We start from the raw sequence: 15446 nt of genomic DNA, 5'->3' as shown, positions 1-15446 counted from the left end.
CACGAACAAGCTCACCCCCTCCCATGGACCTATGGTGGAAAAAACCGCGGGGAACAGATAAGGCAACAAAAACGAACTCAATTTCGTGAGGATTTGGTGTGGATTCTTGAAGAGAGAGCACAAGAAGAGAGGGGAGAGAAATTGAGCAAGGGGGTTGAAGGACGAGACGCCTGCTGTGGTCTCCAGAATACGCGAGGGGATAAGATGAAAGCGGTGGGTGGTGGGCCAGGACTGCGTAGCGACCGGCTGAACGCTCGGCCGGCGCACCGTTTGCAAATGTTTACCTAAAAAAGCGTACGTGGCCGTCGGCCTCGCGGTCGCGCACGCAAGCACGGGGTGGGTGGCGAATGCACGATGAGTCGATGGCACAAGTACCTCATCGTTCATACTAGGTGTGGGCTTTGCCCCGAGTGTTTTTTTTTTTTTGCGGGGGTTTGTCCCGGGTGTTTCAGTCTATGTTAGTGGGCTTGGCCTTTGTTGTTCCGGTTTTTGTCTGATTTTTTGTAATTAACTGGACAATTCTCTTCTGCTTATTTAATAGGTGAGGCAATCTTTGCCTCAGTTTTGAAAAAAAAGTACTACTCCGAACAATTGCTTCAGCCGCTTGCAGCCAGAATGTGCATCAATATGTCGTTGAACGTGTCCACCGGCCCCGGCGCGCACCAGTGCAGGCAGTCGTTGAACACCGTCTCCGGCACGGGCTTTCCGGCGCCGTACCTGTCCTTCACGATGTAGGCGCCTGGGTGCCCATCGGGCCGCATGGACGCCAGCCTCGTCACGTCCAGCACATCGAACCGCAGCCCCCGTCGCTGCCTTTTTGCCGCCGCCGCCGCCGCTTCCTCCAGCACGGCCTTCCTCATCTCGGCCGTGCCCCCATCCCCGGGCACCTCTCCCTCATCATACGGATTCGGCCGCGAGCACGCATCCCGGTGGTTCGAGGCGTACTTGGCGTCGAAGTGCGCCGGGGCCATGGTTGACACCACCACCAGCTTGTCGCCGCTCGACTTTTCCTGGACGTACTCAAGCACCCTCCGGATCACCTTGCGGTACGCGCCGATGTAGCCGCCGGCGATGTCGGTCTCGTTTACGTCCGGACGGGCAAATACGCCGGCGATCTGCCCGTCGTCGTAGTAGACGGCCTGGTGGTTGAACCAGTGCCCCGCCGAGATCACCATGACGTCCATCGCGTCCACGTCCGCCGTCCACGGCTCGGTGAACGCGTCCAGGAACAGCGTGTCGTGCGTCATGGCGTAGTCCACCGACCTGCCCTCGGCACGCACGAGGAACGGCGACCAGTACGTGGAGATGTTGACGTTGTGCGGCGCCGGGAAGACCCACCGCCAGAATTTGTGGGACATAGGATGATCCTCGTACTGGTGCGTCGTCTCGGGCCGCGACACCGTGGAGAGGAAGCAGACGAGGGACTCCGCCTGGTTGCGCGCCGTGGAGTCGCCGACGAAAGCCAGGACCTTGCCTCGGACTGCCCGGAGGAACTCAACCGGGTCCAGCGCGGAGAGGTTACAGCCCGCCGGCTGCCACCGCCAGTTCAGGTACCCGTTGTCCGGCTTGCCGTTGATGACGCACTTCTGCGCGCTCACCATGTCGCAGTTTTCGCTGTCGTACCGCCGGCCGGCGACGCTGCCATCCCAGACCCACTTCCCGGTGGTATAGTCGCATTGCTGCCAAGCTGCGCTCGGGCCGGGAATCAGGAACGCAAGAAAAAATAATGGAGGTCAGCATAGTATATAGCATGCAATCAAGCCATTTTCTATGTATATACAGTGAGACATGTACATATGCGTGTACGACGAGTTGCTTACCTTGAGGAGGTGGGAGAGGAGGAGGGCTGGTGCTTGTGCGATGTGCTTGAAATGCAGCAAGATTGGTATATGAGAGGAAAGATGGAGCGGAGTGGAGGAGGATGTAAACGAGAGGCAAGGTGAACACAGCACCAGTTAGGAAGTTCTTGAGGAAGGAACAATGGCTATGAGTTACTACTTGCATTCCTCCCATTTGGCGTGAACGATATGAAGCCTTGTACCGGGATGTGTATGTATATAAGATCTATGGAGCCAATGCATGTAGAGATTGGAATCTAGTACTGGTGACATACCGTACATATCGGAGTTTGAGCGCCAAATTATATGGTTAGAAAACAAGGAGTCAACGCCGACAATTTACCACGCAAAAAAAAAAAAAACGCCGACAATTTGAGATCTTGCAGAAACCAAGAAATACTTGATACCGATGACTATGCAAAGTGAGCGATAGTATATACTTGACTGTTAGTACTACCCTTGTATTTTCTTTGTAAATTAATATAAGAGTGTTTAGATCATTAAAGTACATTAGTTTATGAAGGGAGTAACAAAAATAGAATCCTGTTAAGTGCCACACGTGTGGCACAAACACATGGCAATTTTGAACATTTTTTATGACAAGTTTAGTGATGCGAGGATGGCAACTTTAGTTGTCAAGCATGGCAACTTGATTTGGATGACAAGTTTCAGTTCTTTTGGGGTTTCTTTTTTCTTTTCAAATGACAATTTTAGTTGTAAAAAACGCCGGAACCGGATTACTTCATGTCACACGTGTGGTTATCATTTGGATAAATATACGGATGTGTATGCACTACTTTATTTTGATGTCGCTCATAAAATACATGTGATGGTGGAGGCGATCACATGATTAATAAAGTATAAACATATATGTCCCTTTTTCTCTCAAAGGTTGGTCATTCTTTTGTGGTGCCTTTGATCTTTACCCACCTGGCTGATAATATCCTTTAATCATCTTTTTTTATGCAGTGCAGACACATATACTCATACATATGCATGTACACTCATCTTTATGATTGCACGCACGCACACTCTACCCAATGAATACATTCGAGAGACTGGGCCGAAACATCATCTTTGGGAATGTTACTTCTCACTGAACGCATATCACCGGAAGGCCTGAAAGAAATACAGAAAAATGTGAGCATCAATGTCAAGTCTATGACTTGAACTCTCGTGGGATGGGACCTGGGGATACCACTGTCCTCCTAACAAGCAACCACAAATTGATTCTTCTCCACATAATACAGATGCAAATTTTCTAAATCTAGTGGGCCCTAATAAAATAAAAATGCATAAGTGAACCCTTTTTTTGGCAAAAATAGTGATTTTAGTATGAAAAGGTTAAAGTGCAATCTAGCGGTTTTATGTTCTGTTTCTGGGTTGTGAAATGAGTCAAATCCCCACATCCGGGCAATTCTATGCCAGCTCTTGTTACTAGCTCTATTATGGACCTGTCATATCGTCGCATCCCGCACCGACAAGGAAGACTTGGGCGCCGCTATGCTCCCACATCTTCATCTGGTTGGATTGCATAGGATCACCAGTGTGGACTGCCGCGCGGCGCGCTCGGCATGGTCTCCCTCACCACCAAACTTGTGTCTTCTGTGACCAAGCCTTGGAGACTATTGATCACCTACTTGTCGGGGTGACCATTCTCATGTCTTATGGCACAACATCCTTGCCGCATGCGGACTCATGGTGGCCATTCCAACGACGACGGATGGGTTAATCGACCGTGGAGCTCCGCGACGACTGCCTCCCCACCATCGCTTTGCAAAGGCTTCGCCTCCCTTGATATTCTCATTGCTTCAAGTATTTGGAAGCATCGCCACTCCACCATCTTTGAGGTTGCTAGACCCTACACGGATATTGTCACCCAAACCATCCTTGATGAGGCACGCACGTGGGCTCTGGCCGGAGCTAGAGGATTGGCGGCGATTTCCCTATTCGAACCACCATAGGTGTCTGTAGTAAGTTGGGTTGAGCATCCACCTCCGATGCTCCTTTCTAGGTGCATCCTCGCCCTCCGGTGTACGAGTCATGTATCTGCCACCATGTATCTCTTGCTCTTCTATCTATCAACGAAATGATACGCAGCTTGTGTATTCAGGAGAGAAGTGACTCCAAACCTCTACAGGACGCCATGGCTAGGAAAAAAATGTCCATACATAATACTTGGTGTGATAGTAAGTTTTGATATATGATGGTGTTTCATGCATTTTTTTCCTTTTTCTCCTGGTTTGAGTGAACAATAGTGTTAAAGGGATGGTCTAAACGCTCTGCAAAAAAAGGTGATTCTCGAGACAGGCTTCCGCCCAGCTTTATATATAAATCACATAACACAAGCGTCCGAATGATACATGATACATGATGGTGAGAAAGCCCTGAAACAAAACAAAACTTAGAAAAAACGGACAACATAAAACAGCCGGAACACAACTATGTCGCCAAGCAAAACATACAGCAGGAGCTAAGGACTAACTGGTCACGACCAACGATACTTGGCTCCACATCAACACCCTCAAGAGGGGAAATGTTGCAAAGCATCACAATCGCCGTGTCTGATGGAAGAAACCAAGGTTTTCACCCGAAACTTTGACAGGGGGTGATCATGCAGCGACATACTCAAGGGGAGAGCGGCACCCATGGGCACCATCGCCATCAGCGCCAAAGCGTAGAGCTTTCACCTAGTTGCATCCACCAGCCATACATGAATTAAGCCGGTCGCCGCGATAGTGCGAGGAACTCCAGAACCAGAACTGGGCACCTCCTCTGCCACGACAGAGAAGACACTAGAGCCTCCCAATGCAATAGTGCTCGTCATCCATACAACCGATAATCACCAAAACTGCTACTCAAAGACCAGCTGACGAGCTAACTGACTAGCCCACCACCCGAGGCCGCCGCCCTGGCATCCCTCTCCGAACCTCCCCCTAACGCTATAACATGAAGACGCCACCATACGGAGGGGAAGCAGACACCTCCCCGCCAACCCTTTGGGTCCCACCACACAGTTGGCTGAAGGGGCATAGCCAGGAAACACCGTTGCTATAGCTGCCCAGCAAACAAGCACTAGGCTGCTGGAATAGAGAAAACACAACCAGTGACAGGGAACATCTCACCCCCACACCCCTGGATCGCGCAGCCAGCCACATGTTGACGTCACCTCTGGAGGGAACGGCAACCAGTGCCATGTTAGATCTGGTTACTCCAGCCCTCAACGAGGACCACCCAGGACCAGTAGCTCTGGTCGCTGGGCAACATTGACAACACCAACCACGACCACCTCCAAGCCTCCGTACCCATGCCAGCCTCCCCACCCCATACCTCAGCAAGGGCGGCCATCTCGCCATCTCCTCATGACCATACACCCGTAGAGTGGTGTGGAGCACCGATAGCCGTCCCTTATCGGCACCCACGCCGCCACAACGGGTCGCTGCTACCGCCCTGGCACTATAATAGTGGTCGGTCGGTGTCGCCCATGACCCACATCGTTGTCTGCTACCTGTTGCCAGATCTGAGTGAGGCTCGGGACATTGCGAGCGCAGCGGCACTCACAACCCTCAAGAAAGCAGCCTGCGCTGCTGAGCCAATTGTCCGTCGGCACCGACAGGAGATTTGCCGCATCGTCATGCCCCACCCAAGTGTGGTGCACTGGCTAATCGAATCTGCCCACATTGGACCCCAGGCGAGGGGAGACAAGAAGTCCCACCGCCGCCTGGGCTTCCCCAGGATGCACCCTGTGGTGGTGGGAGGGGGCGTAGGGCGCCCCAATGGTGGCTAGGGTTTCCCTCCTCATCGCCTATGCAGACGATGTGAGAGGGGTGGGAGAGATCTAATTCGTAAAAAAGTGATGGTCCAAATGTGAGCTAGGTTACTAACTTCTCATAAGGTTCGTTAACGTATGACGTATTACATAAGTTAGTTGATCTACCATGCAAGATGGACACCATGGCTATTTGTCCCGACAACAAGAATTTTGGCCAAGTGAGCCACTTTTCTTTGACATCAAGCCAAGCAAGACAGTTTATTTCACCCAGCTCCTGGCGTCTCAACTTGTTTTGATCATTGCACCATGTTGCATGCATGCACGTAACAGCGACTTTCTCATCAACGTCTTCGTATTTCTGTCGTAGACAGGTTGAAACATATAGAACACCAGTATGATTACTAATGGCGTCGCAACAACTTGATCCTGACTATTAGCCTATGCATCGTCATTGTCGTCGGTACACTTTAAAACCGGTTGTGTCATAACCTATTAACTTAGTGCCCATTGTCAGTTCCTATTTTTTTTCTTATTTTTGGTTTTGGAGAAAATCAATAGGAAGGTCCAAATACGATGCCAAATTTTGACGATTTTTTCTGAAAAAAGAGAGCCCTGGAAGTTTTGGGAGACATCAAGATGAGCTATGAGGGCCCCACATGGATGGGTGGCGCGCCCAGGGGGTAGGCCGCGCCCCTTGTCCATGTGGGGCCCCTGAGCGGCCTTTTGAAGGAACTCCAATGCCACAAAGTCCTATAAATGCTAAACCCTTTGGTTCACCCTCGAAATGATTTTTCCGTCGCCGCAAGCCTCTGTTCCACGAAGATCCAATCCGGACGCTGTTTCCGGCACTCTGCTAGATGATGAAGCCATCTACGGAAGCCTCTTCATCAACCTTGTTGCCTCCATTGTGATGTGTGAGTGTAGTTCATCATTGGGGATGAAGGTATGTACTAGTAGCTATGCTTTTGATCTCTCCCCCCCCCCATGTTCTTGATGGATTTCAATCTTGATTGTATCATGATCTTTATTAATAAAGTTGGATCTTATGATGTTCATCTCCCTATGTTCTTTTGCAGTGAATTAAGTCTTGCTCTTTGAAGTTCCTTTACGTTGGATTGAATATTTTCGATTTTAGATTACATGATGCATGTCTAGTAATTAATCAGCAGCTTCCTGTGGTGACATCAGGGTAATCCAGGCAGAAAGATTGAACAATAGGTATCATATGGTGTTGTCGTTGTACGATCTCTAGGGATATCCGTGAGAATTGGGGGTGGTTCAGAAGACTAATTGGAAACAAAACTTTGAGGTGGTTTTCTACACACACAATTTCATCCTACTTTCTTCGATAAAAATAGAAACTTTGGAGTGATTCCTTGCTGCACTAAGGGATTATCATGATGTTCAATTATGTTAATGATTTTGATAGATTGAACTAGTTAAAGATGAACCCCAGGCCTTGTTTACAAGCATCGCAATATTGTTCTTACATACTTTTGTTACTTGATACCTTTCTATTTCTATCATCCATATTGCACTTCTATTGTCATCTCTTCACCGAACTTAGTGCACTTATACAACTAACAACTGTAATGGGTGTGTTGGGGACACAAGAAATTTCTTGTATTTGATTGCAGGGTTGTTTGAAGAGAATCATCTTCATCCTACACCTCTTGTGGACTAATAAACCTTAGGTCATCCAGTTGAGAGAAATTGCTACTACCATACAAAATTCAACGCTTGGAGGCCTAATATAGTCTACAAGAAGAAAGTTGCGTAGTAGATATCAACAACGGGGAGGTCCTAATTTACTACAGACCAGCAAATGTTTTTATTTTGATAAATTGGTTTATCACATTTTATTACTTTGCTGATTCTCCCATCACTAAAAAAACACATTTGATTTCCCGTTGAACTTGTTTCAAGCCCGGCAGCCGAAGACTATGTGCAGCTCGGAGGAGCCGATGTGCAACCAAGCTTGAAGACCATTTCAGGGGCTAGTCACGGTGTCCCGGACCAGGTCTCTCTCACCATAACGGTTCCTAGCCTGGTGGGTCGGGCTTAGGACTCGACCTAGGCCACTTTGGGCGGCCCATGATGGATTATGAAGATATTCCAGAAGACTCGGTGTCCAAGAAGTTGGGATCATGGAGGACTCTGCTTTCCCCTACGATTACTATGATCTGGAACCCTAGGACCCCATGCATGCTATATATGCTGTGAGGGGGCTCGTAGATAGACATCTTAGATATTACAATCCCTTGGTATTCACCTGTACTTTGTACACACCTCGACGATATGAAAGCATGAGTAGAGTATTATATTCATAGTGAGAGCTCGAACCTGGCTAAAAACCTTGCCCCTTTTATCATTGTGCCACGTCGCCAAGCTATGACAGTCTAACACGGGATCTACCTGATTTAGCTCCGACACAGCAAAGAAGTTTGTGAGGGAATATAACTCACTGATCAGAATGACACTATTCAATGGACTCTAACGAAAAAGTGATATTTAATCAGTCAAGTCATATTATAGAAACATGATTAAAAATGGGGTCAGTTTTCCTCATAAAGTCGTGTAGAAAACTAAACCCTCCCTAGTATCAAAATCTTTATGTGGTTATTGCTCAGAAATAGTATTCTGACCATAAATAATTTTGTAGAAGAGGTTGGCTAGGCAGTGAAGCTTGTTCTTTTGGGAAAAGGATGAGTCAATTGACCATCTTTTCATGAAATGCTATTTGTCTAGGATGTTATGGAATATACTGAAGTGTACTTTTAATATTTTGTATATACCTGATAGTACTCATGCGCTGTTTAATGATTGGATTGTCAAATCTAAAACAAATTAGAAACACCCGGTGATGGCCGGTGTATGTGTTGTTTATTTGGACAATCTGGAAATTAAGAAACAGTGGAGTGTTTGATAATAACATACAACTGGCCCTTGTGTCCTAGTTAATATTTTTTTTTGAGGCACTGACCGTAGAACAATAGTTCTATGGTATAATTTCATTAAAAAATAAAAGGATCGCACTAACTGCCACACGTATGGCAAGAAGGAAGACGCACCACACGTTTCTAATATAAATAGATTGCCACGTCATCGCATGCATGCATGCAGGAATCTTTTTGGATTTTCAGTTTTTAAAATGTTTTATCTCTTAAACGAAAAATCTGATTGAAAATCCGTTTTCACCATTAAATCCCTCGCGATGAGATCTTCGAAACTAGATCTCATGTTGATATGTTTTGATGAAAAAAAAATTGGATTAAAAGTTGCCATGTCTATTGCATATGAATTGCCATGATGTTTACACTGAAGTTGTCATGATATGTTTCAGCTATTTTCTTCTACATTTAAAAGTAAATTTTGACACTTATAAAACAGGGAATTAAGAAACTAGACTTGCCATGAACCATAAACTAAAATTGCCATGATACATGCACGTAAAGTTGCCATGGTTCATACAAAAAATAATTTTCATGGTCAAAGTACTGGAGTTGCCATCATCAAAATACTAAAATTGCCATGATCTACAAACTAAAATTGCCATATGGCAACTTTAGTTTAAGCCCTATGGCAACTGCAGTGTAAACATCATGGCAACTTCTGGCAAAAAAAAATTCGTCGAAATATATCAACATGGGGTCTAGTTTTGAAGATCTCGTCGAGACGGATTTAATGGTGAAAACGGATTTTTAGTTCGCTTTTTTATTTAGGAGATACAACATTTTTAAGCCGAAAACCAAAAAAAATTCTGTTGATGCCATCTATTCATACGTGGCAAAATGAGTGGTGATGGAGGCGTGTGGGTGATGTGCAAACGCCCGCACGTGTGGGTGTTAATGGGTCCGAATAACTGCCACACGTGTGGCGTCGACGGGAACCAGCCCGCACGCCTCATGTGGCACGGACGGGAACCGGCCCGCACGACCACGTCCGTGCACATAAAAGCACGGCCCGCACGTCCGTTGCGTGCCAACCCCGCCCGCACTGCCTCGTCCAGGCAAGCCGACCCGCTGCCCGCACGACCAGGCAGATCACGGCCTCCGATCAATCCCCTCTCTCGTCTGCCGCCATCGTCCCCCACCTCTCGAACCCCGACCTCCGTCGCCGGCCTTCTCTGGTTGCCATGGCAATCAGACCACATCCATAGGGCACTCCCACCTCAAAACCACACCCCAACCCTCCCCACCCCCAGCCCCAAACTCCAACCCAGCCCTCCAGAGACGAAAATCTACAAAACCAGGTGAGAATCTACCGATCTCGACCTTCTCATCCTTAAGGCTGAAAATATCCAGATCTTGTGCTGGATCTATGCTGTAGGGGTGGAACACTACATGGTTTAGTGTGTAGTCGCAGTTGCCAGGCAGAGTACACCAGATCTGCCATGTACTATGTTTGAAAATGACTAAACTTCCTAGCTTAATTGACACAAGTAGTTGGGTATGAAAAATGGATGAGTAGGAAGGACAGTAGGGGCAAATGTTGGAATGAAGAGGGCTGGAAGAAATTAGTTGCCACTTGTGTATAACGACAGTTGCCACCTTTCCTTGTCGGTAGCTGCCACCTAGTTTGGCCCTTCGCTTGCCATCCATTTCTTCTATGTGCAAGCAGCAGAAGAATACAATTCTTGTGGATTTTTGATGCCTTCTTGTTCATGCAGTGATTGAGAACACATTGGAAAGAAGCGAGACACGGAAAGAATGAATGACGAAGATGGCGCTGATGCTTGGGGTTCTCAAAGGCCAGAAACGCTCCCTTGGGATGCAACAGAGTACAGTCAGCTCATCTCTTCAGGGCCGTTGCTGCCACTACTAGAGCAGTATGCAGGTGTAGGTATGATGCGTGATAACAAAAGAATAGAACAGTTGCCATATTCGCAACGATGAAGATGACATTCTACTTATGTCGTGCACTGTCATTTTTTCGCAGGTGCTTATGACCAAAACACAATTAGGGGGGCCCCGTGGCAAGTTCACTCACAAGGCGCTAACATTGACAAATGTATGGGCAGCCAACTTCAACTAGCTTGTATGGATAATCAAGGTAACGCAAACCGACAAAAGAGAACATACTGCAGTGGACATGAAAAATGAACATGCAAAAAAACTGGCAAAAAGGACTCACAAGTTAACACGGGTGAAAATGCAGAGCCTTCATGCAGCGCGTGGCATCAGGCAGCACCAATGTACCTGCCATCAACGTCATACACAGGTGAGTCCATTAAAAAAATGAAGTTGCAGATGATCAATTAGCAGAAGGAGCATAGTTGACAACTACAATTGCCAGGACTGGACAACCACAGTTGCCGTGAATTAGAAAATACACTTGACATCTCTGCACAACTGTTGTTGCCATCCATGGACACCTGCAGTTGCCATGGAAGAACAACTGCAGTTGCCATGCCAGTGCGACTGCACTTGCCATGCCATGGCAACTACAGCTGCCATGAAGAAACAACTGCGGTTGCCACGCCGATGCAAATACAGTTGCCATGCTAGTAAAACTGCAGTTGCCACAGAAGGGGCAACTGCGGTTGCCGTGCTAACACAAAATGCATTTGCCATGAATTGACCAACCACTACTTTGCATACAGGTTATTACGTTGGTGGTAACCTGGCAAACGTCTTGTGGCAAGCTTCAGAAACTGCAGGTGGAGCACGTCATTTTGGTGTCACAGACCACACAGGAAGGTCAAATGCAACACAACAAGGTAAGGGAAAAAAACTGAACCACAAAAATAGCACTACATTTGTTATTTCAAGTTATTTGTAGGCAAAAACAATAGTTGCCATGTTTGTTGAACAGTAGCTGCCATCACTGGACAGCTGTAGCTGCCGTACATGTCACGCGCAGAATCACGGCTTGCTGTTTTGAAATGATGTCGTGCAAAATCACTCATAGATGGTGTGATCCGTTGCGATACACATGTTATTCAAACAAAAAACTTACTCTCGTACCTGTTTTTCCTATTATAGGGCCTACAACTACAGTTAACAGCGGCGCGGGGACATCTACTGCGGGGAGCTCTGAACGCATGGAAGACGCGTACCACCAGCCAGCAGACAATCATGCCGCAGATAATTTCGAGTCACAGTCGAGAATGGCAATCATTCCAGCAATACCGACAAGCACCCCTTTGAACACAAGCACTGCCAACACTCAAGTGGATGGAATTGCCGCCGATACTGAAGTGAAGGATGAAACTGACGACGAGGCAGAAGGGGATGAAGATGGCGGGCAATCAGAGATCATGGTACCTCAGCCACCGTACATTGGGCAGAGATTTGAATCGTTCGAAGAAGCAAAGGAATACTACCAGACATATGCAAAGTTCCATGGATTTGCGGTCAACACCGAGTACCATAGGAAAATTAAGAAAACTAATGAGTACAACAGAGGTGAGATGAGGTGCCACAAGGCACGGAGGAACAAGAAGGGGAAAGGTGATGCACCTGTCATTCCGGAACGAAAAAGAGGAATCATTCTCAAGATGGGATGCCCTGTCCGGTGTAAGCTGAACGTAGATGGAACACAGTAGGTGGTCACTGAATATTTTGACGAGCACAACCACAATCTCATAAAGAAGTTCGACCTGGTCAAATTTCTGACCGCCCACAGAGGATTCACCCCAGTCGAAAGGCAATTCGTAAAGCTGCTACATGATTGTAACGTCGGTCCATCAAGAATGGTCCAGATACTATCACTCATCCACAGCAAAAAGGGGAAACTGAGTAGCATGCCGTACATACCGGCTGACGTCACAAACCTACAGGCCAAGTACCATAGAGAGAGCAGGCTGGCTGACATAGAGGCTACAATTGCCTACTTCGATGAGAAAGCAAAAGAAGATCCAGATTTATTCTACAGGATAAGGTTGGACGATGAGGACCGTGTCAGGAACATGTATTGGGTGGATGGTGCTGCAAGGAAAGCCTACAAACATTTCCGAGATTGCATTTCATTCGACGCAACGTACCTCACCAATATGTACAAGATGCCATGCGCTCCGTTCATAGGAATAAATAACCACAATCAGTCGTTGCAGTTCGGCTGCGGGCTCGTTCGGAACAAAGACACGGATGGTTACGTCTGGTTGTTCAAGACCTTCTTGGAGTGTATGGATGGACTTGCGCCGATGAACATAATAACAGACCAGGATTTCAGCATGCGTGCAGGCATAGAGGAGGTCTTTCCGTTGGCAGTGCACAGGCACTGCAGGTGGCACATTATAAAGAAGGCTGAGGAGACGCTAGGACCGTTCTTTGCTAACCGTCCAGAACTGCACAAGGCATTCGAGCTGTGCGTGGACCACAGCTTGACGGTCGAGGAGTTTGAAAGGAGCTGGATGGCCATGGTTGAAACACATGAAGTCCAAGACAACGAGACGCTTGCTAGCCTGTGGGAGAAGCGAATGTACTGGGTGCCCGCCTACTTCATGCAGTGCTTCTTCCCCTTTCTGCAGACTACAAAGCGCAGCGAGGGGTTCAATGCTGTTTTGAAGCGATACGTGAGTCCTGGCAACTCATTGCTACAATTTGCCAAGCAATATACAGCTTTGCAATAAAAAATACTGGGATCTGAGCTATAGCAAGAAGCGAACACCGCACTGAAGCAGCCAAAATTGCTGACGTATTTACAGATGGAGAGGCAAATGAGCAAGATATACACAAACAAGATATTTAACAAGTAAGTCAGTTGCGTTACGGTCTTATTTGTGCAAAGGTACTAAGTCAGTAGGTGCCTAGTAGAGTGCAATGCAGTTGCCATGATATGCAGTTGCCATGTCTAATGAAAATACTATTTGCCATGCTTACTCAGCTGCAGTTGCCATGTTCAATGAAAATTCTGTTTACAATGCTTACTCGGATACATTTTCCATGTTCAAATGAAGTGCAGATGCCATGTTTAATGAACTGTACTTCCATTGGGGCATGTTGGTATGCAAATGCCAATATCAAATGAAAAATGTTATATTGTCAACACATATGCTGAAATGCAATTGCAATGTTTACTGAAATACAACTGCCATGTTTGTTGAAAATGCAGTTGCTATGTTTACTCAAATGTAGATGCCATGTTTTATGCACTATGCTTCCATTAGGGGAAAATATTGGTGTGGAAATGATGATGGCCAGTTGAAAATGTAGTACAGTTACCATGTTCGGTGTACTACAGTTGCCATGTCTGGTGTACTGCAGTTGCCATGTCTGGTGTACTACAGTTGCCATGTTCAGTGTACTACAGTTGCCATGTCTGGTGTACTGCAGTTGCCATGTCTGGTGTACTGCAGTTGCCATGTCTGCTATACTTCAGTTGCCATGTTCAGTGTACTATGTTTGCCATGTTCAGTGTACTATGTTTGCCATGTTCAGTGTACTATGTTTGCCATATTCAGACAAAAATCTAGTTCTATTTCCATGACAGCGTAACGTCCTACAAAAAAAGATCGCACGATAGATTAACATAAAACACACAAAACTTGCAGATTCCAGGAAGAAATAAAGCGTGCCAGCATGTTCACGGCTTTCCAGGTGGACGAACATACGTTCAAGGTGTCTTCTATTTTGGGGATGTCGGATTCAGAACCTGAAGACCCAGACAAAGGGAGGAACTACTTCGTGAAAACCTCGATCGAGCAAGGCGAATACTACTGCCAATGCTGCAAGTTCGAACGGGACGGCATTGTGTGTTGTCACATACGAAAGGTAATGGACATGAACGCTGTGACACGGATGCCCCGCCATTTCATAAGGCGGCGATGGACTTGGGACACTAACGACGCGTTGCCGCCGCAGACAACACACGCGGTTCTGGCTGTGCATGACGAGAGACCTGAGTCAACCATGGAAACCATGAGGCACGTTGTGTTCACAAAGAACTATGCTGAGCTAATTGATGAAGCGTGCAAGAGTGATGAGACAGTGAGAGTCGCAGAAAAACACAGGAAGGCACTGAAAAGAGAGCTTGAGGAGATCAAGAAGAGGAAAGCTGAGGAAGCCTTACACCGGTTCCCCCGCACATCAAGTGTGCCTTCATCGACGGGGCCATCATCTGAAAACTCGGAGATAGGATCTGGAACAGCAAGCACACAAACCCAGGTCAGGAATCCACCCCGTTCAATCACAAAGGGTCGCCCCAGAGAGATAAGGTACAAGTCAGGATTGGAGATTCAAGCAAAACACAAGAAAACGAAGAAAGGCGCGGGCAATCCATGAGCAGAAATTGTCGCAATGTGAAATGGTCCTTGTGGACATTTTCTTCTGTACCCTAGACGATGAGTTTTTTTAAAAAAAATTGGGAGAATAACTCTTGAGGAGCATCAGAAGTGGAAGGAAAATTCATTGAGTGGAGAAATGCAGTTGCCATGTTATGGGTACTTAATCTGCCATGTCATGTGTATTAAATCTGCCATGTTATGTGTATTAAATCTGCCATGTTATGTGTACTAAATCTGCCATGCCATGCTATTTTATACTAAAATATGTGCCATGCTACTTTGCACTAAATATGCCATGCTAGATGTACTAGATCTGCCATTTTAGTTGTACTGGATCTGCCATGTTAGTTGTACTGTATCTGCCATGTTAATTATGCTTGATCTGCCATGTTGTTTGAACTGTATCTGCCATGTTAGCTCTGCTGAAAATATACCATGGTATTTGAAATGACTCTGCGTGACATATATTTCCATGGCAAATACCACGCAGTTTAGAGAAACAATAGTGTGTTGTGGGCGATGTATGGGAAACAAGTTGGAAAAAGGCGTAACGTGCATAAACCATAGCCAAGGTTGTGGATGCATGATCAACCCTACCCCATGCTAGCCG

The 15446-nt window shown here is 46.7% G+C and overlaps 1 protein-coding gene across 1 annotated transcript; it reads right to left on the bottom strand.

The window, feature by feature from the left end:
• Positions 1-529: 529 nt before the first annotated feature.
• On the bottom strand, positions 530-2003 carry LOC119340658 (protein ALTERED XYLOGLUCAN 4-like). The gene is made up of 2 exons (XM_037612575.1): positions 1821-2003; positions 530-1687 (listed from the first exon to the last, which is right to left on the bottom strand). The coding sequence occupies exon 2, from the start codon at positions 1599-1601 to the stop codon at positions 597-599; it is 1005 nt and encodes a 334-aa protein (XP_037468472.1). The 5' UTR covers positions 1602-1687; positions 1821-2003; the 3' UTR covers positions 530-596.
• Positions 2004-15446: the final 13443 nt, after the last annotated feature.

Source organism: Triticum dicoccoides, chromosome 7B (assembly GCF_002162155.2).
Source record: "Triticum dicoccoides isolate Atlit2015 ecotype Zavitan chromosome 7B, WEW_v2.0, whole genome shotgun sequence".
Lineage (NCBI taxonomy): Eukaryota > Viridiplantae > Streptophyta > Magnoliopsida > Poales > Poaceae > Triticum > Triticum dicoccoides.
The sequence above is the reverse complement of the archived record's forward strand: the minus strand, read 5'-3'. Positions and strand labels throughout refer to the sequence as shown.

What these genes read in the sequence shown, in the direction of transcription:
- LOC119340658 (XM_037612575.1), bottom strand. Translation starts at nt 1,601, where the DNA reads ATGGTGAGCGCGCAGAAGTGCGTCATCAACGGCAAGCCGGACAACGGG.